General features: G+C 59.3%; 4 protein-coding genes across 7 annotated transcripts; 2 read left to right on the plus strand and 2 right to left on the minus strand.

Annotated features, from left to right (window-relative positions):
- Positions 1-539: 539 nt before the first annotated feature.
- On the minus strand, positions 540-5,372 carry PRAM1 (PML-RARA regulated adaptor molecule 1). Of its 4 annotated transcripts, XM_048927531.1 has the most exons (10): positions 5,181-5,372; positions 3,313-3,979; positions 2,460-2,505; positions 2,179-2,291; positions 1,928-1,982; positions 1,605-1,698; positions 1,214-1,376; positions 1,048-1,081; positions 813-847; positions 540-654 (listed from the first exon to the last, which is right to left on the minus strand). In XM_048927531.1, exons 1-10 carry the CDS (start codon positions 5,232-5,234, stop codon positions 650-652), a joined length of 1,266 nt encoding a protein of 421 aa, XP_048783488.1. In that variant the 5' UTR covers positions 5,235-5,372; the 3' UTR covers positions 540-649. The 4 variants fall into 4 exon arrangements, with proteins under 4 accessions (XP_048783488.1, XP_048783485.1, XP_048783487.1 ...); XM_048927528.1 differs by having other exon boundaries at positions 1,048-1,376; XM_048927530.1 differs by lacking the exon at positions 540-654 and having other exon boundaries at positions 799-847.
- A 4,160-nt stretch (positions 5,373-9,532) lies between these two features.
- Positions 9,533-12,097, plus strand: POLE4 (DNA polymerase epsilon 4, accessory subunit). The gene is made up of 4 exons (XM_048927572.1): positions 9,533-9,720; positions 9,804-9,888; positions 10,057-10,098; positions 11,380-12,097. The coding sequence occupies exons 1-4, from the start codon at positions 9,544-9,546 to the stop codon at positions 11,391-11,393; spliced, it is 318 nt and encodes a 105-aa protein (XP_048783529.1). The 5' UTR covers positions 9,533-9,543; the 3' UTR covers positions 11,394-12,097.
- A 3,206-nt stretch (positions 12,098-15,303) lies between these two features.
- LOC125684943 (bone morphogenetic protein 2-like) lies at positions 15,304-17,518 on the plus strand. Its single transcript, XM_048927557.1, has 5 exons — positions 15,304-15,550; positions 15,663-15,799; positions 16,009-16,131; positions 16,402-16,600; positions 16,847-17,518. Exons 1-5 carry the CDS (start codon positions 15,304-15,306, stop codon positions 17,230-17,232), a joined length of 1,092 nt encoding a protein of 363 aa, XP_048783514.1. The 3' UTR covers positions 17,233-17,518.
- A 743-nt stretch (positions 17,519-18,261) lies between these two features.
- On the minus strand, positions 18,262-21,915 carry LOC125684929 (potassium voltage-gated channel subfamily V member 2-like). Its single transcript, XM_048927522.1, has 2 exons — positions 19,327-21,915; positions 18,262-18,572 (listed from the first exon to the last, which is right to left on the minus strand). The coding sequence occupies exons 1-2, from the start codon at positions 20,572-20,574 to the stop codon at positions 18,297-18,299; spliced, it is 1,524 nt and encodes a 507-aa protein (XP_048783479.1). The 5' UTR covers positions 20,575-21,915; the 3' UTR covers positions 18,262-18,296.
- Positions 21,916-21,938: the final 23 nt, after the last annotated feature.

Genomic DNA, 21,938 nt, shown 5'->3' on the forward strand with positions numbered 1-21,938 from the left:
TGGACAGGGTCAGGAGGCCGTTCTTGTGCCAGAAGGCCCGAATCTGCGCCCAGAGGCGCGCGGAGCCCATGGACAGCGAGCCCAGCAGCGCCGTGCAGACGCGCTCCCACATGGCCCCGCTCAGCAGCAGCTCCTCGCCCCGCACATCGCAGCGCTGGCTGTGCCAGCCGTAATCCCGGCCCCAGAGCTGCCCTGGGAGCCCTTCCCGTAATGGAAAGTGACGTCCTGCAGCGGTTAATCTGGGCTTGGCTTTCTGTGGGTGAGTGCAGTGGGGTTTTTAACCCTTCCCCTGGGGCCGCACGCGCCAGGAACGCAGATGGAGCTCCGTTCCCAGCACAGTTCCTGATCCAGAAGAATTCAGATCTGTTTCCAGATGTGGAGGCGGCATTTGGGCACTGAGCACAACCCCATCCCACCCCACATCTGCACCGGTGGAAGTGCTTCGTTGGGGCAAACCCCCCCCCAAAAAGAAAACCAACCAAAAACCACAGATGGACCACACAGATCAGTGCCACATTTCACACAAATCAAACAAAGCGCCGCAGGGCTCCGTCTGAAGGACCTTCCCAAACCTCTGCTCTGCAGGGCCGACCCTCGCAGCCCCTCCAGCATCGGAGCTTCAGCCTTTGGGGCCTGGTGGTGCTCCAGGTCATTCTGTCGGTGGGAACAGATGTTCGCTCATCGGTGCTGCAGTGATGCAGCCGTCCCCATTTGGGCTGCAGAGCGCTCGGAAGGGCACAGTGGGTGTCTCAGAGGACATGGAAGGCTCTGCTTGAGGCACGTGGCACCAGCAGTGCTTTACTCACACCTACCGTACAGATCAACGTCGTCGTAGATGTCTCTGTCCCTGTGGGGGAAAAGCTGTGAGTGGTCCGGGCTCCCACGGCTCGCACTATGATGGGGCAGCTCTGCTGCTGCTCTGCTCCATCTCTGCCCCTGGTGCCCCCCCTGCAGAGGTGGGGCACATCTCCCTGCAGCCACCAGTTGGGGGGGTTTGGGCCGGGGGGAATTGATGCTGGGAGGAAGGGCTGGGGAAGGGATACTTACAGGTGCAGCATCACAGCCCGGGGCACGTAACCGTCTGCAACAGAGTGGGGAGAAGCGTGTGTGGGCTGCGCACCCCCAGGGGGGCTGGAAGGGAGCGGAGCAGCTCCAGGAGGGGAGCTGAGATCCCTCGGGAGCAATGCTGAGCGTGGGGCAGCGGCCGACTTACACCTCCGCTGGCTGTTCCTGCAAAGGATCTGCTCCTTGTTGGTGAACTGAATGACGTCCAGGATCTCGCCCCGTCGGAGCGGAAGGTTCTTCCCCCCGCCCCTCTTCTCCGTCGTCGCAGGGTCGACCATCATCTGCGTCAGGACGGCGATGTTCCCTTCGAACTGAAACACGAGCAGAGAAAGGCTGCCTGAGCTCCAACTGCTTCCTCGATGGAAACAGCGCTCGTCTCCGAAGCGCAGCGCCATGGGTCACTCCGTCCTGGGGGAGCCTCAGTGGGGCGGCCTGCTGGGCACTGCCTGCTCCTGGCCCACGCAGCCCCTCTGCACGGCGTCCTCCTGCACAGCGAGGGGGGAGATCAGAGGGAAAAGCGACCGCTCCTTTCTGCTCACCTTGAACTTCTTTTGAAACTCCCTGTCCGCTTTCTCTTCCTTCTTGCATTCCTTGAGTGTCATCGGCTTCACCTTTCGGGAGCTCTGAGCTCCTCTGCAGAGATGTTGTGAGTGCTGGGAAGGTTTGGCTCACCCTGCTGCCCCCTCCCCCCCCAGTGCCCTTGCTTGGGTTTCTCCCAGCACCCAGAGGTTCCCCCCCCCTCCCCCAGGGCTGCTGGTGCTCTGTGGACAGGCCCTCATTGCAACTCCAGCAGATGCCACCAAACAACAAAGCACTTTGGGGTCCCAGCAGACCCACAGGAAGCGCTCACCCCCCTCATTACCTTTGTGCAGCAACCAGCAGCGCAACCGTGCTGGGGGCGCGAGCAGCACCTCCCCCTGTAAAACCAAGCATGGAAAGGGCTACACGGGGTGATGGAGGCTGGGAGCATCGCTCCCCATGGCCCCCAGGGTGCCCATGCCCCTCAGGTGCCATCTGCGTCCCTGAAAGTAAGCTGATGTCACCGGCCCCACTGGCCGCCCTCCATCCTTCAGGGCACCCCGACCCCCTTTGCCCCACCCCCTCTGCCCCCACCTCCTCTGGGGTGGAGATGTGCTGGCGGCTGGAACGTGGGGGGTGGCGGAAAGCTTCGGTCTCTCCTGAGCAGCTCAACGCTCTCGACGTCGTCATAAATCTCCTCCTCACCTCTGGGATGGAGCAGAGCACCGTCAGGGAGCCATCAGCCACCCAGGATGATCTCTGCACCCCTGGGGGTGCATCACGGGGGGCCCCGACCCACCCTCCCACCATTCCTCCTTGTGTTCTTCCCACTCGGTCAGAGACCCCGAAAATAAAAGTGCTTCCTCAGTACTGACCCTGCTGTGCTCAGAGCATCCCGCGGTGGGAACGGCGCTGGGTAACCTGGGACAAAAGGAGCAACAAGGGGTTCTTTGGAGTCTGCCGCTCAGCTCGGGGCTCAGGAACCCCCAGGCCAGTGCTGGAGCTCAGCAGGGTGGGTGTCAAAGCCAGCAGCACACCCGAAGAGCGGCACCAGAAAGCAGCTGGGGTGTGCGGTTCTCCTGAGGAAAGGAGGAGGTTGTACAGCACCCCAGTCCTGGTGTGAGATGGGCAGTAAGGAAACATCACAGGATGGTGGAGAAGAACTTGGAGAAGTTGAGGGAGAAGCAGGATTTGAAAGAAGCTTAAAGCTGTTAGAAAGCAGCAAATGTGCTCAGCTCTGGAAGGCCATCACAGCTCAGCGGGGCCTGAGCACAGCGGACACCAGCACACCCCCATGGCACCAAGCCCTGCGTCGTGGGGGAGGAAGACACCAAGCTGGCAGTGTGGTCCGTCAGCCAGAGCTCTGCCTGCACCCCATGCCATCCCCATTCCCATCCTAGACCCAGTCCTTCCCATACCCAGCCCAACCTGTATCCATCTCCAACTCATTTACGTCCCCATCCCCATGCTGCACCCAACACCCCACTGTACCCATCCCCATCCCATCCCCATCCCCACACCACACCATTCTCACCCCTTCCCCACCTCATCCCCATCCCATCCCCATCCTCATCCTGTACCCATCCCATCCCTGCACCCATCTCCATGCCGTACCCGGCTCCAACCCACCCCCATCCCCACACTCATCCTGTACCCATCCCCACCCCGTCCCCATCCTCACCCCATCCTCATCCCCACCCCGCACCCATCCCCATCCCCACGCCGTACCCAGCACAGCACTCCTCGACCCCACAGCAGTGTGGCCGGGCTCCCCGGGGGCTGCAGCCCTATGGAACTTCTCCAGATCCACCCCCGGAGGCCGCCGAGGTTTTGCCGGCCTCGCTCCCAGCACCGCGATGTGCGGCAGCGGCTTCCTGCGCGGAGTTTGCCCCGAGCCCCGGATCCCACCGGCGGCGGCCGCGCCTGCAGCGGGGAGCACCGGAGCGGCCGCGTCGTTGAGCAGCGGCCATTTGTGCGGGGCTGGAATCCTCGGGGGGGGATGGGAGGTGGCTCCGACCCCCTTATCGTCCGCCGCGTCCCGTCCTCCCGGCTTGGCCGCGGGGGGTTGGGAGGCGGCCCTCGGAGCGACGCCCTTCTTCAGCCGCGCCATCCACTCCGGGCTCTGGGGAACGGGCATCGAACGGGAGCCGGGCCCCTCACTCTGAGCTTTGCTGCGCGGCGGAGGGGCTCTGCCGACGCCCACCCTCCCGGCGAGGGGGGACGCGGGGGGCGGCTCCCCCTTGGAACCCGACGTGAGCGCCCGGCCCGGCTCCGTCGCTGGGAAAGCTGAGGGGGGACCCCGTGCCCGTCCGCCCGCTGAGGGGGGAGGCTTCCTGCCGTCCTTCAGCTTCGCTCCCAGGTGTCTCCCCGCCGCCTCTTTCCCCTCCGGGTTTTCCTGCGGGGATGAAGGAAAGCTCCGATTCTGCCGTTACTGAAAAAAGCCGAGAACGCGGCGGTGCCTCCCCGAGCCTGAAAGGTGAGGAGCGCCCTGAGCTCCGGCCAGTCCTGCAGCTGCTCTGCCCGGCACGTCCCACCGCCTCCGGGGCCCCAGTGCCGCGGGGTCGCGCACCGCTCTGCCCCGATCCGCCCCGAAGGAGCGCGGCTGCGCTCCCTCACAGCAAAGCCCCGACGGCGCTGCCGGAAGCCGTTTTGGCTGAGGGCAAAAAAAAAACAACAAACCAACAACAACAAAAAAAAAAAGAAGCCGAGAAGCGGCGGATCTGCCCCACTTTTCTGAGCGGAGCGTTTCCTGCGCTGCTCACCCCGCGATGGGCGCACAGAACTGGGGCGCACGGCCGCGACGCGGCGTTGTCCCACGAGCATCGCGGGTACCGACCCGGATCGACCCGACCCAGGGGGAGAGGTGATCTTCTTCCCTCCATCTCTTCTCCCCTCCTCCTCATCTCCCTTTTCCTTTCCACCCTCCCCCCCCCCCCCCCCCGCTCCCGGTCGCAGCACTGCACACATCGGGGCTCTGCTCCACCCGCTCGGGTTCTGCAGTTCTCCTCCTCTCGGGATTTCGGTTCGGGCTGCGCTTGCATCACTTTGTTTTCTTTCACAACAGAAGGGCCGGAGCGCAGAGAAGCCAGCGCGACACTTTCAGCCGTGACAGCTCAAATGTGGGGCATTAAATAGGTATTAAATGGGGACGGGTGCCCCTCGTCCCCGGGCACAGCCCACCAAGGGCTCAATAGCGCACATTGGCCGTGTCCTACAACGTAAGGCAGCGAAAAAAAACGGTGATAAAAGGGGATTTCTGCAGTGCTCCGAGCGTGCCGTGGGGTTTTGGATGTGAACCGTTCCGGTGTTTGTGACCGTCAGAGCCGTTCTGTGAACGGGGACACGGAGCCGCCCGCGGTGGCGCCGTCGGGGAACGGCACCGCTGTCACAGCGACCGGTGCAGCAGCTTTGGCACTGCGATGCTTTCTCCTCTCTGATATATTTGAGCCCCGGTGCTGCCCGCTCCTTCACCCACCCCGGGAGCTGCTCATGGAGCTCCGGAGCTCTGACTGACCCCATCCCGGTGTGGCTGTGAGGACGTGAGGGTGCGGGTCGGACCCGGTTCTCCAGCACGCATCCCGGCAGCTCGCACTCACCATTTCCCATCCACGGCCGCTGCCCTGTGAGCTCTCCTCCCTCCTGAACACCATCGCGGCCGTCCGAGCAGAAGGACCCGAGGGAGGTGAACACCTCCGGCGGCAGCGGGGCTCCCCGGCGCTGAAAGCAGAAGCTCTTTCCTAACGCTGGCTTGGCAAGGAGCTGTGCGCAACGCCAGGAAGCGGCTGCGGCCTGACTGCACAGCGATGGAGGGGGGTGGCGGGGAGCGGCTCCGTGCCGTCGATGGGGACACCGAGTGCCGCTGCTGCCCCGCCCAGAAACGAACGTGGGCTTTGGGAGCGACCCGAGGCCGTAGGATCCGTACAGGACTACGGAACGGCTCAGATTCGGGGGGATCTTTACGCCCACCCCTGGGGACGGGGACACCCCCGGCAGGCCGGGCCGAGCAGAGCCCCGTCAGCGGCCGTGGGGACTTGCAGGGTGCTGAGCAGCACCAAACCCAACGGGAGCCAACGGGGCCGGGACAGCCGCATCCTGGGGCTGGGAGTCTCCACCTCCTCCTGCCCGCAGAGCTTTGGGGACGGCGGTGAGGAAGGAGCTCAGGGGATGCTGTGGGGTTGGTGAGCTGGAGGGACACACATGGGAGGCTGAAAGGCTGAGTTTGAGGGTGAGGGTAGGAGGGGATTCGGGGACAGAGGTGATGAAAGGAACCTCAGCGCTGTTTGGAGGGGTAGGAGGGCAAGGGGGTGCCTGGGGGTGATGGCGGGTGCCAAGGATGTGTCAGGGTAATTGGGGGGAGGGGGCTGCAGGGCTGTGTTTGGGGCACAGAGAGCATTGAGGGCCACTGCTGGGGCACAGGGAGAGCAAAGGGCTGAATTTGGGTCATAGAGTGGAAGAATCATAGAATCATAGAATCATAGAATCATAGAGTCACCAAGGTTGGAAAAGACCTAAAAGCTCATCCAGTCCAACCATTCACCTATTCCCAATAGCTCCCACTAAACCACGTCCCTCAACACAACATCCAGTCTTTCCTTGAACACCCCCAGGCTCGGTGATTCCACCACCTCCCTGTGCATCCATTCCAGTGCCTGACCACCCTTTCTGAAAAGTAATACTTCCTCATGTCCAGCCTGAATCTCCCCTGCCGTAGCTTGAAGCCATTCCCCCTGGTCCTATCACTGATGACACGAGAGAAGAGGCCGACCCCCAGCTCACTACAACCTCCTTTCAGGAAGTTATAGAGAGCAATAAGGTCTCCCCTGAGCCTCCTCTTCTCCATGCTGAACATTCCCAGCTCCTTCAGCCTCTCCTCATCAGCCCTGTGTTCCAGACCCCTCACCAGCTTTGTTGCCCTTCTTTGAACACGTTCCAGGGCCTCAATATCTTTCTTGCAGTGAGGGGCCCAAAACTGGACACAGCACTCAAGGTGCGGCCTCACGAGTGCTGAATATAGGGGAACAATCACCTCTCTGCTCCTGCTTACAACGCTGTTTCTGATGCCAGAAATGAATGAAGCCAGGCTGCCATTGGCCTTCTTGGCCACCTGGGCACACTGTCGGCTCATGTTCAGCCCAGCATCCATCAATACCCCCAGGTCCATTTCCTCTACGCCGTCCTCCAGCCACACCGCCCCAAGCCTGCAGCGTCGCCTGGGGTTGTTGTAGCCCAAGTGCAGGACCCGGCATTTGGCCTTGTTGAAACTCATCCCATTGGCTCCAGCCCAGCTCTCCAGCCTGTCCAGATCCCTCTGTAGGGCCTCGCTACCCCCAGGCAGATCCACACTTCCAGCCAATTTGGTGTCATCTGCGAATTTACTGAGGGTGCACTCGATGCCCTCATCCAGGTGATCAATAAAGATATTGAAGAGGACAGGCCCCAGCACTGACCCCTGCGGAACACCACTCACGACCGGTCACCAGCTGGATTTGACTCCATTCACCACCACTCTCTGTGCCCAGCCCTCCAGCCAGCTCCTTACCCAGCCAAGAGTGCACCCATCCAAGCCTCTGGCTGCCAGTTTCTGCAGGAGAATGCTGTGGGAGACAGTGTCAAAGGCTTTGCTGAAGTCTAGGTAGAGCACATCAACAGCCTTTCCTTCATCCACCAGATGGGTCACTGGATCATAGAAGGAGATCAGGTTGGTCAAACAGGACCTGCCCTTCATAAACCCATGCTGGCTAGGCCTGATCCCCCAGTCACCCTGCACATGCCGCATGATCTCCCTCAAGACGATCTGCTCCATAACCTTCCCTGGCACCGAGGTCAGGCTAACAGGCCTGTAGTTCCCCAGATCCTCCTTATGACCTTTCTTATAAATGGAGTCACATTGGCAAGCCTCCAGTCTTCTGGGACCTCACCAGTCAACAAGGAGCGCTGACAGATGATGGAAAGCGGCTCGGCTCTCACCTCCGCCAGCTCCCTCAGCACTCTCGGGTGGATCTCATCTGGCCCCATCGACTTGTGACAGTCCAGCTGGAGCAGTAGGTCTCTGACTGTTTCTTTCAGAATCACAGGGGGGTTAGTGTGCTCCCCAGCCGAGATTACCAGGTCAGAGAGAGGGGCATCCTGAGGATAACTGGTCTCACTTTTAAAGACAGACGTAAAGAAGGCATTCAGAACCTCCGCCTTTTCCTTATCCTCAGTGGTCACATTCCCAGCCTCATCCAGCAAAGAGTGGATATTCTCCTTTGTCCTCCTCTTACTGTTAATGTATTTATAAAAGAGTTTCTTATTCCTTTTCACCCCAGCGGCTAGGTTAAATTCAAGCTGGGCTTTTGCCTTTCTGATTTCACCTCTACACATCCTAACAACTTCCCTGTATTCATTTTGAGTGGCCTGTCCCTCTTTCCACAGGCGGTAGATTCTCTTTTTCTCCCGGAGCCTCAGGAATAGCTCCCTATTCATCCACGCCGGTCTTCTTCCCCGCCGGCTCATTTTGCAGCTCAGGGGGACTGCCTGCTCCTGCGCCCTTAAGACTTCCTTCTTGAAGAGTAACCAGCTCTCTTGGACCCCGTTACTCGCTAAGACTGAATGCCAGGGGACTCCCCCTATTAGTCCCCTGAACAATTCAAAGTCCGCCCCCCTGAAGTCCAAGGTAGCAATTTTACTATTCCCCCTCCAGGCTCCACCTGTGCTGTGTATGGGGCACAGGGATCATGGAGGTCTGGGTTTCAGGGCATAGAGTGGATGGAGGACCATATCTGGGGCACAGGGAGGATGGAGGGCCATATTTGGGGTACTGGGTGGATGGAGGGCTGAGTTTGGGGGCACAGAGTGAAAGGAGGGCCATGTTTGGGACACGGGGAGGGTGGGGAGCTGTTTGGGGCACAGAGAGGTTGGAGGGGGATACTTCTTTGTGGTCTTCCAGTACTTGAAGGGAGCTTATAAACAGGAGGGGGAACGGCTGTTTGTGAGGGTGGATGGTGATAGGAGAAGGGAATGGTTTTAAAGTGAGACAGGGGAGGTTTAGGTTGGATATGAGGAGGAAGTTTTTCAGCCAGAGGGTGGTGAGGCACTGGCACAGGTTGCCCAAGGAGGCTGTGGATGCCCCAACCCTGCAGGCATTCAAGGCCAGGCTGGATGTGGCTCTGGGCAGCCTGGGCTGGAGCCCCCAGCACAAGAAAGACAGGGAGCTGTTGGAGAGGGTCTGGAGGAGCCACAGAGATGAGCAGGGGCTGCAGCACCTCCCTACAAAGACAGAATGAGGGAGCTGGGCTTGTTCAGCATGGAGAAAAGAAGGCTGGGGGTGACCTCAGTGCAGCCTGCAGTGCCTGAAGGGAGCCTGCAAACAGGAGGGGAATCAACTCTGTGCAAGGGAAGATGACAGCAGGACAAGGGGAAATGGTTTGAATGGAGGGAGGGCAGATGGAGGTTGGATGTCAGGGGAAGTTCTGTGCTGTGAGAGCGGTGAGGTGCTGAACAGCTGCCCAGAGAGGCTGTGATGCCCCGTCCATCCCTGGAGGTGTTCAAGGCCGGGTTGGATGGGGCCCTGGGCAGCCTGGGCTGCTGTGAAATGGGGAGGTTGGTGGCCCTGCGTGTGGTGGATTCACGACCCTTGGGGTCCCTTCCAACCCCGGCCATTCTGTGATTCTGTGATTCTGTGGTTCTGTGGTTGGCGGCCCTGCACACAGCAGGGCGTTGGAACCGATTATCATTGTGATCCTTTTCAGCCCAGGCCGTTCTATGGTTCTGCGATTTGGGGCACAGAGAGGATGGAGGGACGCATTTGGGGACAGCAAGAGGAGCGGAGCCGCGCTGGGGACACGAGGAGCCCGGAGGACCGCGTTCGGGTTTCGGGAGCAGCGCCCCCCAGCGGCGGATCTCGGCGGTGCGGAAATGACCGCGGTGAGCGAGCTCCGCCCGGCGGCGCTGCGCTGCTCTGCGCGTGCGCGGCGCGGGATGGCGGCGGCGGCGGCGGGAGCGGAGGCGGTGGAAGATGCGGGCGGTGCGGTGCCGTGTGCGGGATCGGGCCGCGCTGCTCGGCTGCCGCTGTCCCGCGTGAAGGCGCTGGTGAAGGCCGACCCGGACGTCGGTCTGGCCAGCCAGGAAGCCGTGTTCGTGCTGGCGCGGGCCGCGGTGAGGAGCGGGGCCGGGCGCGGTGCGGGGCGCGGCGTTCCGTTCCGTTCCTCCGTGCGACGCTGCGCGTTTTGTGCCCGCAGGAGCTGTTCGTGGAAACCATCGCTAAGGACGCCTTTGTGTACGCCCAGCAGGGCAAGAGGAAAACCCTGCAGAGGAAGGACCTGGGTACAGTGCGGGGTGCGGGGTGCGGGGGTCCCGTCCGTCCCGGCGGCTTCGAAGGGAAGAGAAATGATGCAGAGCTCAGCTCTGCTTTTCGTCCTTATTGTCATTAAGTGCTGCGGATGCGCACAGAGCAGGGCTGGTTTTGTAGCGTTCGGTCCTTTCCCTTTGCAGATAATGCCATCGAGGCCGTGGATGAGTTTGCCTTTTTGGAAGGTGAGTTTCGGTTCCTTCCCGCATTTTTTCTATAATCCCTTTCTGCAGAGAGGAGTGCAGAATGGTTTCCCCCCAGGGCTGTGTGTTCGCACAGGAACTGTAGCCCCGTATCCTCCTGTAGCCCTCCTGCAGCCCCCTGTCGCTCCATAACCTCTGTACCTGTGCTTATATCTGGGCCTTCTAGCCCCACACCCCCCTATAGTCCCTCCTATAAGCCCATAGCCCCTTATTTCCCCCTAAACCCCCCCCTCAGCCCCCTATCTCCCCATATCCCCCCTATGGCTTCCCCATGGCTCCCTATAGCCCCATATCCCCCATTTCCCCCCTGTAGTCCCTTTATCTGGGCCTTCTAGCCCCACACCCCCCTATAGCCCTCCTTATAGGCCCTCCACAGCCTGCTATCTCCCTATGCCCCCCCCCTCCTCCCATAAGCCCTATATCCTCCTCTATCAATCCTACAGCCCCCCACAGTCTCTATATCTGGGCCTTCTAGCCCTACATCCCCCTATAGCCACCCCAATAAACCCATAACCCTCTGTAGCCCCCTCCCACAGTCCACTATCTCCCTATATCCTCCCCATATCCCCCCTACTGCTCCCTATAGCCCCATATCCCCCTATTTCCCCCCTGTAATCCCTTTATCTGGGCCTTCTAGCCCTATAGCCACCCCCATAACCCTCTGTAGCCTCCTCCACAGTCCATTATCTCCCTATATCCTCCCTGTATCCCCCCTACTATAGCCCCATATTCCCCTATTCCCCCCCAGAGTCCCTATATCTGGACCTTCTAGCCCCACACCCCTCCTATAGCCCGCTGTTCCCTGTAGCCACATATCCCCCTCTATTCCTCGTACAGCCCCTATGGCCCCATATTCCCCTATTTCCCCCCCACACAGTCCCTTTATCTGGGCCTATATCTGGGGCTTCTAGCTGCACATCTCCCTATAGCCTCCCCCTAAAAACTCATAGCCCCTGTATCCCCCTATACTCCCTTTCACAGCATCCCTATCTCTCCATATCCCCCTTGTGCCCCCCCCCCCCCACTGCTCTCTATAGCCCCTTATCCCCTTATATCCCTCCTATGCACCCCTGTAGCCCCATATCCCCCTATTCCCCCCTATAGTCCTATATCTGGGCCTTTAGCCCCACATCCCCATATAGCCCCCCCCCTGGACCCACATCTCCCCCTATGACCCTGAGTTGCAGTTGTTCTTGTAGCTGCATTTCTGTTTCCTTTCTGGTCTCTGAGGCCGTGTTGGTTTATCTTTGTTTTCATTTTTAGGTACTTTGGACTGAGTTGGCCAGAAATGGATTTCTCTGCAGAAGGGACTGCAGGCACCAGTGTGGGGTGGCAGGCAGGATGCCAAGGGTTGGCTGTAGTTCCTGGCACTGAGACACTGAAATGGGCAACCGTAATACTTTGTACCAAGTTTAAGTCGTTGTAAGTTCATTATTTAAAGCACGTGGTTTGGTTCTCTGTAAGTATTTTGTATGACTTTGAACCCCATGTTCTGCTGCTGCTGTGCAGGCTGCTCCCCAGCCCTGCCTTCCAGGGCACCACGGAGCAGAGAGCTCAGATCCCGAGGCACAAACCTGATGATTTATACGTATCTGGTGGTTTATAGATATGTTCTTAAAATGGAAATGTATTTTTCTTTGTATGTCTTTCGTTGGGCTTTTTTTTTTGTTGTTGTTTTTTTCTTTTACCAATGCAATTAAAGGCGGTTGCTGAGTTGCTGTCCTGAGTGCTCCTGAGTGCTGCTGTGCTGCTCCATGGCACCAATGTGCTTTGGCAGGGATGCTCTCCTGTGGCATTTTGCTTTACTGAGCATTTCCCCAGGGTTTCTGTCTGAGGAATCCCAGCTCTCCTCCAGGCACCATGTATGAGCTCCAGAGGCTTGGGTTGTTTTGGGGGCTGTGCAGCTTCCATGCAGTGACGTGATGGCTGCGCCCACAATGATCACAGTTGGATAATAATAAATCCCTGGTTTTGAAGGCAATGTCTGATGCTGCTCTTCTCCTTTGCTCCCATTGCTGAACCTGGCAAAACGCTTCCCCTGGGGGTGGATCTGCTGGGCTGGGCAGGTGGGGCTGAAGCTGATCTCTGAGCGCTGTCTGCTGCCAAAGAACCTCTCTGGGTTTGAGTTTTGGTGCTGCTGAGGAACAGATGTGAGTTGTGGGTAAAACAGCCGCTGAATGCAGGCAGTGGGGGTGGAGGGTTTGTGTCCCTTTGAGATGAGACTTGGAGGCGGCTGAGTTCCCGTGTGCTTCGTTAGTTGGAAAGCAGTGGGAAGGAGGGCTGTGAGCAAACCTGCTTGCTCTCCAGCATCCCTGGAGGTGTGTGCAGAGCTGAGATGTGGCTGCTGTGCTGGAGATGCCACCACTGCAGGCAGCAAGTGGGAGCTGTGTGCCAGTGACAGCAGCGCCATTCGTCACTGAGATGCTCAGCTTCTCACCTCCCGGACCAGGGAGGGCTGAGGTAAGAACCTGGGATGCTGCGGCCCTCCTTGCCCTTCCCAAAGCACAGCAAGTGGCCCCGTGAGGCATCATGGTGTGGGGAGAGCTGCCCCGTGCCTTCCGTGCTGATTCGGGCTCATAGGGATGCGTGGTTTTGTGTCTGGTGTTTCCCTGCTGTGCTTTTTTTGCTGGGCAGCTTTGCCCACAGCAGATCAGTCAGGGTTTGCCTTTGGGCCGAGCCCATGAGCTGCCTCAGGAAAACTGGGGTGATGTCCTGAAAGGAAGACATGGATCCATTTGTTCACCAAGGGCCTTCAGGAGCAGCTCTGGTTTCAGTTCCCTGTGCAGCTGTAAAATGTCAGCACAGGTGGTGCCAAAATCACTTAGAAATGAGAATTTCAAACTCGATTGTCCCAACCAGAGCAAAACCTGCTGGGGTAAAGCAGAATTGGGTCCCTTTGGTGCTGCCTTGTGAGTCTGCAGATCAGAGGGAATGGCATCCATCCAATCCAGCGTGTCTGCAGGGACACATTGCTGCTCCATAAGGCTGTCAGGCAGTGTGAAGTGCTGCTTTCCAGGGCTGGCAGAATCCCTGTGCCCCACAGCTGTGCCAGGGAGGTGCATTTGTCCCCAGGCTGGTCGGTGGATGGTGCCTCATTCGGTGATAACGGCCCAGCTGGGAAATGCCCGCCGACCCCCAGGTTGGGTTTCCCACTGCCCTGAAGGCGTTTTCCTTCTGCTTTTCTGCTGCCAAAGCTGGACGTTCAGCCCTGGCACTGGAGAACGGGGGTCCTGGGGAAGGTTGTTACCATTCTCTTCCTGCACGCTGCTTGGAAACCCACGGGAGGTGATGGCAGCATGGGGAGCTGTGGGGTGAGGGAGCAATACCTGAGGTTGGTCCCTGCCTACAGCAGGGGGGCAGGGCAGCCCCTTGTTGCCCCTCAGCCACGAGGTATGGTGGTAAAAACGTCCCACGTTGCAGCAGCCTGGGGCTCTCAAGGATTTTTCCATCGGTGCCCGAAAGCAGCCAGCAGCCTTCGTTGGGGGCTGAGGGTTTCTTTCCGAAGCCGATTGAGGGAGCAGAGAGAGATTTATTTGAGAAGCAGTTTAATGGTTGGACTCCGCATCCCCAAAACCTCCTCCCTGTGGGTCTGCCTGCCCCGGGCTGTGGATTGGGGCCGTCCCCCGGGGTGTCCCAGCGAGGTGCTGAGGGGGATCTTCGTGCCTTTGTGTTGCAAATCTTTGCAGGAAATTGATGTGGGAAGGAGCTGCTGCTCCTCGGCGGATCCCCGCCTGCTTAGGTAAGCACAGCTGCCTGCTGCCCCATCCCGCTGCCCTGCAGTGATGCCCTGCAGCTCCTGGGCTGATTTTGGGGATAACAGCTGTGCAGATCGAGGGCAGCAGCCTCTGCTTTGGCTGCGTGCAGCCGTGCAGTGAAGCGGGCTGAAGAGTAACTCAATGGAGACGATGGGGCCCCACGGCAGCAGATGTGAATGGGAAGGAGATGCTGAGAGATGCTGCCCTGACATCAGAGCTGCTCTGATGCCTGTGGGGTGGGATGGGGACAAGAGAGGGATGCTCCACTGGTTGGTTGAGGAGGGAGGGGGGTGCAGGTCAACCCCCCAAAGACAGAAATCCCAGCTCTGTATGGGCGCTTTGAGCTGCGCTGAGAGGAAGGGACAGGCGGCCCTTGGGTGATGAAGCAAAGCTGGGGCACAGGGGATGGGGGGGGATGTACAGCCCTGCACTGAAACGGCTGCTCTGGGCCCATCTGGCAGCGCAGGAGTGGGGGGTCTGCAGGTGGGGCCACTGTGAGACCTCCGCCAGACTGTCTGTGCTGTATGTAAATGGCAGAAGGTGACTTTTGTCAACGAGAGCCGCTGGTTTAAGCAGGGCTTGTTAGAAATGAGCCCTCTGCAAAATGGTTGGCAGCTCGTAAGGTAAACATTGCAGGCAATTGGCAGCTCTGCCCCAACATCCCGGGATGCTGCCCTGCACGTGTGGCGTCTGGCACTGCAAGGCCAGCTGCTCTGTGCACAGCATGGGCAGAATTGGGGTGGGAGGGGGAGCAGCCCCAGTCCTATGGGATGTACTGCTGCTGGCGGGCAGGGAAGGGGAAGGAAAGGATGTGGAGGATGTGAAGTTTCCTCTGCCAATTAACCCAAGCCTGTCGTTGCCTCTTTGTGTATTCTGGATAATTAATGGCCCTTTCACCATCAGAATGTGGGGTTGGGGTAAATGACAGATGCCAGCTGGCCATGCAGCTCTGGATGCACTGCATTAACGGCTGCCTTCACCGGCCGCTTTCGCTCTGCCGGAGGGGGGGGAGGGGGGGGGGGGGGCACGGGATGGGCTCTCATCCCATCGCACCGACCCCACAGCCACGAGAGCATGGGAACAGGAGGAGATGCGGCCCGGTCCAGCCTGGCTGCGGTGCTCTGGTCCCATGAGTGCTGCCATTAAAATCCAGTCGGTTTCCTTTGGAGAGCAGAGGCAGGCGGGGCCGCCGCGCCGAGGTTCGCAGCCGGACCCGCGTCCCCCCAGAGCGCTGCTGCCAGCCCTCCCCTCCCGTTGTGTACTGGGGCTAATTGGTGCAGGGTGCCCATCTTTGCACCTTGTTAGCACGGCGATTAGCTCTCTTTACCCTCCTGATCGCCCATGTGCATATTTGACTCCAATCCATCTTTCCAGCGAGTTATAAATGCGGCGCCGGGTTTGCAGAGGGGAGTGAAGCCGGGACAGCAGAGCCATGCTGGGCGCCGTGCTGCTGCTGCTGGCCTTGGCACGGCCGACATCCACGGAAAGCCGCAGGGCCGAGGCTCTCAAAAAGCTGCTGGAAGTTTTTGGCATGGAGGACCCCCCGCCCGCCCCGGCCCACGTCAAACAGCCGCCGCAGTTCATGGTGGATCTGTTCAACGCGGTGGCCAACGCCGACGGCGTCACCAAAAACCCCGACGTCCTGGAGGGGAACACGGTGCGCAGCTTCCTGGATAGAAGTAAGGGGAGGGGGTCCCTGCGGGACTGGGGGGGGGGGGGAAGGGTGGGGGGGGGTTGGAGTTGTGGGATGGGGCCGTTTGGTTTCACTTCCCGATCCGTCCCTCCCCGCAGCTCAAGGTGAGAAGATGCGGTTCCTCTTTGTCCTCTCCAGCGTGGCCAAGAATGAGAAGATCCTGACGGCGGAGCTGCACCTCTTCCGTCTGTGGCCGAGAGCCGCCGAGGGGCCCAGGAGGCATCACTTCTGCCAGGTGTGGGGGGGGGGAGCCCAAAAGGACCATTTCTGTCAGGTGAGGGGGGATGGGGTGCGGATGGGGGCAGGGATGTGCCCCGCTGTGCCCAGCAGTGCTGCCGCCGCCGCTTTCTCCCCGTCTCCATCCTTTCCCCACCCTCCCCCCAATACCCACTTCCACCCCCCCCCACTCCATGGCTGCTCACCTCCCTTTGCCTCCATCCCCAGGTCAGCGTGTACCAAATTCTGGACAAGGCTGAGCCGGACTCCCCCAAAGGACAGAAGCTGCTGGCAAGCAGGCTGCTCTCACTGCAGGGCTCGGGCTGGGAGGTCTTTGCCATCACGGAGGCTGTGAGTGCTCTTACACCGGGTGTATGGATGGCACAGAGAGAAAAATGGTCATTTTGCATCCGAGAGCCTTTTTAACCCATTTCACCCCGTTCTGGGCCTGCAGTGCCCACTTGAGGTTGGGGTGCGCAGCCTGTGGGGAGGGGTGGGAGTGTGGGTGGGCACCCCGTTGTGATGCTGGTACTGCTGCTGTCCACCGTGACACATTTTGGGGACATGGGGACACTGCCACAGCCCCATCCCACCATGGTGACACTGTGTTTGCTTCCCCAGGTTCGGGATTGGACCCAAGATGAGAGCAGCAACCGAGGTTTGCTGGTGACGGTCCACAGCCTGGGTGGCAGCACACTCGAAGCCCCCGCCGTGCAGTTCGCATCCAGCGGGGACCACCATGAGAGCAAGAAGCCCATGCTGGTCCTGTTCACAGATGATGGGCGCCGAGGAGCATCCCTGCCCATGGCCGGGGTCCCAGGTGGGTGCCACACAGCAGGGGGCCGTGCCCAGGTCCCTGCATGCAGGCTTCAGCTCTGCTTTAGCCTGAACGTGGCCGTGCTCAGAGCTGTGGCCACACTGATGACCACCATGGAGCTGCAGAGCTGTCACCTCCTGGTGGCTCTGCACTGACTGTGCAGAGGGGTGGCCAGCACCGCCGCTCCGCTTCCTCCCTCCTTCCAGGCTCGTGCAATCACTGATGGAATCGTTTTCTTATTTCTGACAGCCTCACAGCCTCGGGATTTCCCTGCCAAGCTGACCGGGCCGCGCAGCACACGCTCTCTGGACCGCCTGCAGCCATGCCAGAGGCACCCCCTGTCCGTGGACTTCGAGGAGATCGGCTGGTCTGGGTGGATCATCTCCCCCCGGGGTTACAATGCCTACCACTGCAGAGGCTCCTGCCCCTTCCCCCTGGGTGAGAACATGAGGCCGACCAACCACGCCACCGTGCAGTCCATCATCAACGCCCTGAAGCTGAGCGAGGGCGTCAGCAGCCCCTGCTGCGTGCCTGACAAGCTCTACTCCATCAACCTCCTCTACTTTGATGACGATGAGAACGTGGTCCTCAAGCAGTATGATGACATGGTGGCTGGGAGCTGCGGCTGCCACTGATGCAGAGATTCCCCCCCCATTGCAGAGCAGCTCTGCAGGGTCTCTCTTTGGCACCGCTGTGGGTTTTTGCAGAACAAAGCAAAGGGGTGCACAGCTGTGACCCCGTTGGTGCTGGGAAGGCTCAGGGTTGGACTCAGGGCTGATTGTGTGCAGGGTTGTGTGGGTTTTCCCACCTGTAGTGGCTGTACCATATGTATATAGTGAGAGCACTAATATATGACTGAAATCGGTGTCCTGTAAATGTCTGTACAGCGCTGTGTTTTGTAAAGTGAACTCAGAGGAACTATTAAACGTGCTGCTGTCACTGGGGCTCCCTTTGTGGTGATGCTGCCCGTGGGGTGGGTGATGGATGCAGTGGGTGCTGCTGCGCTGGCTCTGCTCTCCAAGCAGCACAAGGGGGGTGAGAGCACGATGCCATACGTGTGCCATGCTTTGAGAGAACAGCAAAGCTCCTGCTTGGACACAGCAGAATCACAGAATGGCCAGGGTTGGAAGGGACCTCAAGGATCATGAATCTCCAACCCCCTGCCACATGCAGGGCCACCAACCTCCATGTTAAATGCTAAACCAGGCTGCCCAGGGCCCCATCCAACCTGGCCTTGAACACCTCCAAGGATGGGGCATCCACAACCTCTCTGGTCAGCTGTTCCAGCACCTCACCACTCTCTGGGTAAAGAACTTCCCCCTGATGTCGGACCTAAATCTCCCCTCCCTCAACTTAAAACCATTTCCCCTCGTCCTACACACATCAACCCCTTCAAAGAGTTGATTCCCCTCCTCTCTGTAGGCTCCCTTTAGGTATTGAAAGGCAGCAATGAGGTCACCCCCCAGCCTTCTTTTCTCCAGGCTGAACAAGCCCAGCTCCCTCAGCCTGTCCTCACAGGGGAGGTGCTCCAGCCCCTGATCATCCTAGTGGCCCTGCACAGCAGCGTGCAGGAGCTGGTGAACAGGGGGAATGTTTGACTCCCTGCTGTCACCATGCTTGCTGCGCTGTGCCAAAACCTGAGACAAAGCACGGTTTGGGGCTGCTTTATTAAACCTTTCTGCTGGGGCTGCTCCCCAGCTCAGCACCCCACATGCCTGGGGTCGGGGCAGCAGCACTGCGACAGCTTCTGCAGGATGCGCTGCTTCAGATGGAACCGCCTGGAGAGCTTCAGGGAGAGGCTGCTCTCGTTCTCGTGTGCCTTCAGCTTGGCATAGTAGTCCGAAAACTTGTTGTAGAGGATGGAGATGGGCATGCCATTGAGGATGATGCCGAAGGAGATGCAGCCAAATGCCACAATCCGGCCCAGCACCGTGTCGGGCACTGTGTCCCCATAGCCCACAGTGGAGAGGCTGACCTGGGGGGTAAACACAGAATCACAGAATGGTCTGGGTTGAAAAGCAGCACAACGCTCATCAGTTCCAACCCCCTGCTGTGTGCAGGTCACCAACCAGCAGCCCAGGCTGCCCAGAGCCACATCCAGCCTGGCCTTGAATGCCTGCAGGGATGGGGCATCCACAGCCTCCTTGGGCAACCTGTGCCAGTGCCTCACCACCTCTGGGTGAAGAAATTCCTCCTGATATCCAACCTAAACCTCCGCTGTCTCACTTTAAAGCCATCCCCCCTTGTCCTATCACCATCCACCCTCATAAACAGCCATTCTCCCCCCTGTTTATAAGCTCCCTTCAGGTATTGGCAAGCCACAATGAGGTCTCTCCAGAGCCTTCTCCTCTCCAAGCCAAACATAGGAGAGATGCTCCAGACCATCTTAGTGGTCCTCCTTGAAGAAGGAATGGAGAGGATGAAGCGCTGTGTGTGTGACATTGCTGCTGCCCCACGAGCTGCTCTGCAGCCTGAGCTGCTCCCCTCTGCACGTCCATCACCCACCCACACTGCAGCTCCAGTACGGGGCGACGCACCGACACAAAGCCGTGCAGACTGGGGGTGCTGCAGCCCAGAGCTTGGGCAGGAGATGAGGTTTGAGCGTGGGTTTGCTTGGGAAAAGGAGCACAAGGAGGTGGGACAAGGGAAGGGCTGGCATCCTCAGCTCTGCTCCTCGCTGCCTCCACCCCATCCCACAGCCACACCGCAGCCCTCTGCCCGCTCCTTACCGCTGCCCACCACCACGCGTAGGGGATGCTGGTGAAGTTGGTGCCCGGCACGTCGTGCTCCACCGAGTGCATGAGAGCAGAGAAAGTGAAGACCCCCATGGCGATGAAGAGGAAGAGGCAGCAGACCTGCTGGTAGCACTGCCTCATGGTGAAGCCGAAAGCGCGGAGCCCTGTGGAGTGCCGTGCCAGCTTGAGGATGCGGAAGATCCGCATCAGCTTGATGAGTTTGAGCACTTTGCCCAGCTTGCTCACATTCTCCACTTTGTGCAGCTCCTCGTGGTACAGCGTCTCTCCTTCGTCCAGGTTTTCAAAGAGGATCTGGATGTAGAAGGGCAGGATGGCCACCAGGTCGATGGCATTGAGCGCCGCCCGCAGGAAGTTCTTGAAGCTGGAGGCGGAGATGAGCCGCATGAGGTACTCGGAGGTGAAGAAGATGGCGCATACCATCTCCGTCTGCTCCATCCACTTCTTCCCCGTCTTGTGCTTCATCTCCTCCACCGTGCTCAGCGTCATGCCCACGATGGAGATGAGCACAAAGAAGCTGGACATGACGGCGATGATCTTGGCCGGGATGGATGAATACGGGTTCTCAATGAGGTTCCAGATGGTCCTGCGGAACTTCCCCAAGCATTTGCCCTCAAACTGCGCTGCCGAGTCCACGGGCTCCAGCTCCGCCTCCAGCTCCTTCTGGATCTTCAGGTACTCGCTGAGCTCGTCCTGCTTCTCCTCAAACAGGATCCGGCAGCAGCGCTGGGAGTGCTTCAGGTGGATCCCCCAGTACTCGATTTCCTCCACGAAGTTGCTGGGGCACATCTCGTCCATTATCCACAGCACCCCGCTGCAGTAGAAGTGGAAGATGTAGTGGAAGATGGAAGGGTCTCTGTCAAAGAAGTACTCGTTCCTCTGCACGCAGTAGTCATCACAGAGCTTCAGCTTCTTCGTAGGGTCGGTGCAGGTGGCCAGCTTCCCCAGCCTGGTGACGGGGTACCGGGCCACCACTCTGCAGGCGATGTGGAACAGCTTGCCACCCACATTGATATTGAGGAAGTACTTGTTCCTCCGGACTGGGACCTTGCCCTCCTCCTGGCTCCTGTCTGCCACGTTCTGCATGGAGCGCCATTGCTTCACCAGGCTGTCCTGTGCAAACGGGATGTGCAGCTCCTCCTCCTCGGCCGTCCGGCTGCCCCGCCGTGCCGCAGGCTTCAGGCTGGCACACAGACTCGCGCGTCTCCTCCCCAGCTGCCCCATTGCTATCCCAGCTATGGCGTGTGGGATGGCAGCCGTGGCTTCATGGCCGTGCTGCCCCACACACCGACAGCTGGAACACTGCCCCGAGCTGCTGCCCACGGGCCCTGGCTGTGTGGAGGCACCTGCTGGGTTCCCAAAGCTGATTGCTGAGCAGATTGCACTGCAGGAGCTGCGGGCAGCTGAGCGTCCGCTCCTTAAGACGCTAATGAGATTGGAGCACGAACCCTTTATATAAGGAACTAATTCCAGCCCTGCACTTTTCCCTTATTCTGTTTTCATTACTTGTGTGTGCTTGGTGCACGTCACAGCATTGCCCAGCAGGACACCCCTGGTGCTGGAGGCATGAGGTCGGTACCAGCTTTGTAAACCCACAGCAGATGCAGCTCTTGGCCCCAGCTGTTGGTTCAGCACGTGAGCACTAATGCAGCTGCCCCTGTCCCATCTCTTCCATCACCCAGAGGAGGGAAGCACTCAGCACCAGCTCAGCCCTCAGAACCCCACAAAGCTGCCACGAGGCTGAAAAGCAGCTCCAGCCCTCAACAATCGAAGCCATTGAGCCCAGAGAACAGAAGAGAAACGTTTCTGGCACAGAACAGAGGAAGGGAAATCCCTGTCACAGATGCATTCCAAGTTTTTGTCTGAAACCCAAAACACCGGCTTGCTTTCAAGCCTGAAACACTCAGGGGTCAGTAAGCAAAGTCAACCTAAGCCTGCAGAGGGAAGAAGCTGCCCGTCCCACGTTCACACTGCAGCCTCGCTGCTGAGCACAGCGCCCAGCAGAGCAGCACAGCACGGCTCAGCTCAGCAGCTCAAGCTAAGAGGATGATCCAGGACAGGCTGCTGACAGCTGACCTCTGCCATATGGCCCCGACACCACCAGCAGCCCTCCCTCAGTCCTGTTGGGACACCTGAAGCACCCCCTGCTCCGCCGGGCGCCCCACGCCTTTCATTTGCTCTAAAGCAGAAGGAATAAGCTCAGGCAGTTTTTTCTCCACCGTATTCTCAGGCTAAGAGCTCCATTTGTCACCTGTTCAGCTGCAGCAGCTCACTGTAAGCACCAGCTGCACACCTTGCACCCACTGCTCTGCTCACCCTGCTCCCCAAATTTCACTTTCCCCAGTTCAGCCATTGCGCACTGCAGTCACAGAATCACAGAACAGCCTGGGTTGCAAAGCAGCACAACGCTCATCAGTTCCAACCCCTGCTGTGTGCAGGTCGCCAACCAGCAGCCCAGGCTGCCCAGAGCCACATCCAGCCTGGCCTTGAATGCCTGCAGGGATGGGGCATCCACAGCCTCCTTGGGCAACCTGTGCCAGTGCCTCACCACCCTGTGTGAAAAACTTCCTCCTAACATCCACCCTAAA

Source organism: Lagopus muta, chromosome 26 (genome assembly GCF_023343835.1).
Source record: "Lagopus muta isolate bLagMut1 chromosome 26, bLagMut1 primary, whole genome shotgun sequence".
Lineage (NCBI taxonomy): Eukaryota > Metazoa > Chordata > Aves > Galliformes > Phasianidae > Lagopus > Lagopus muta.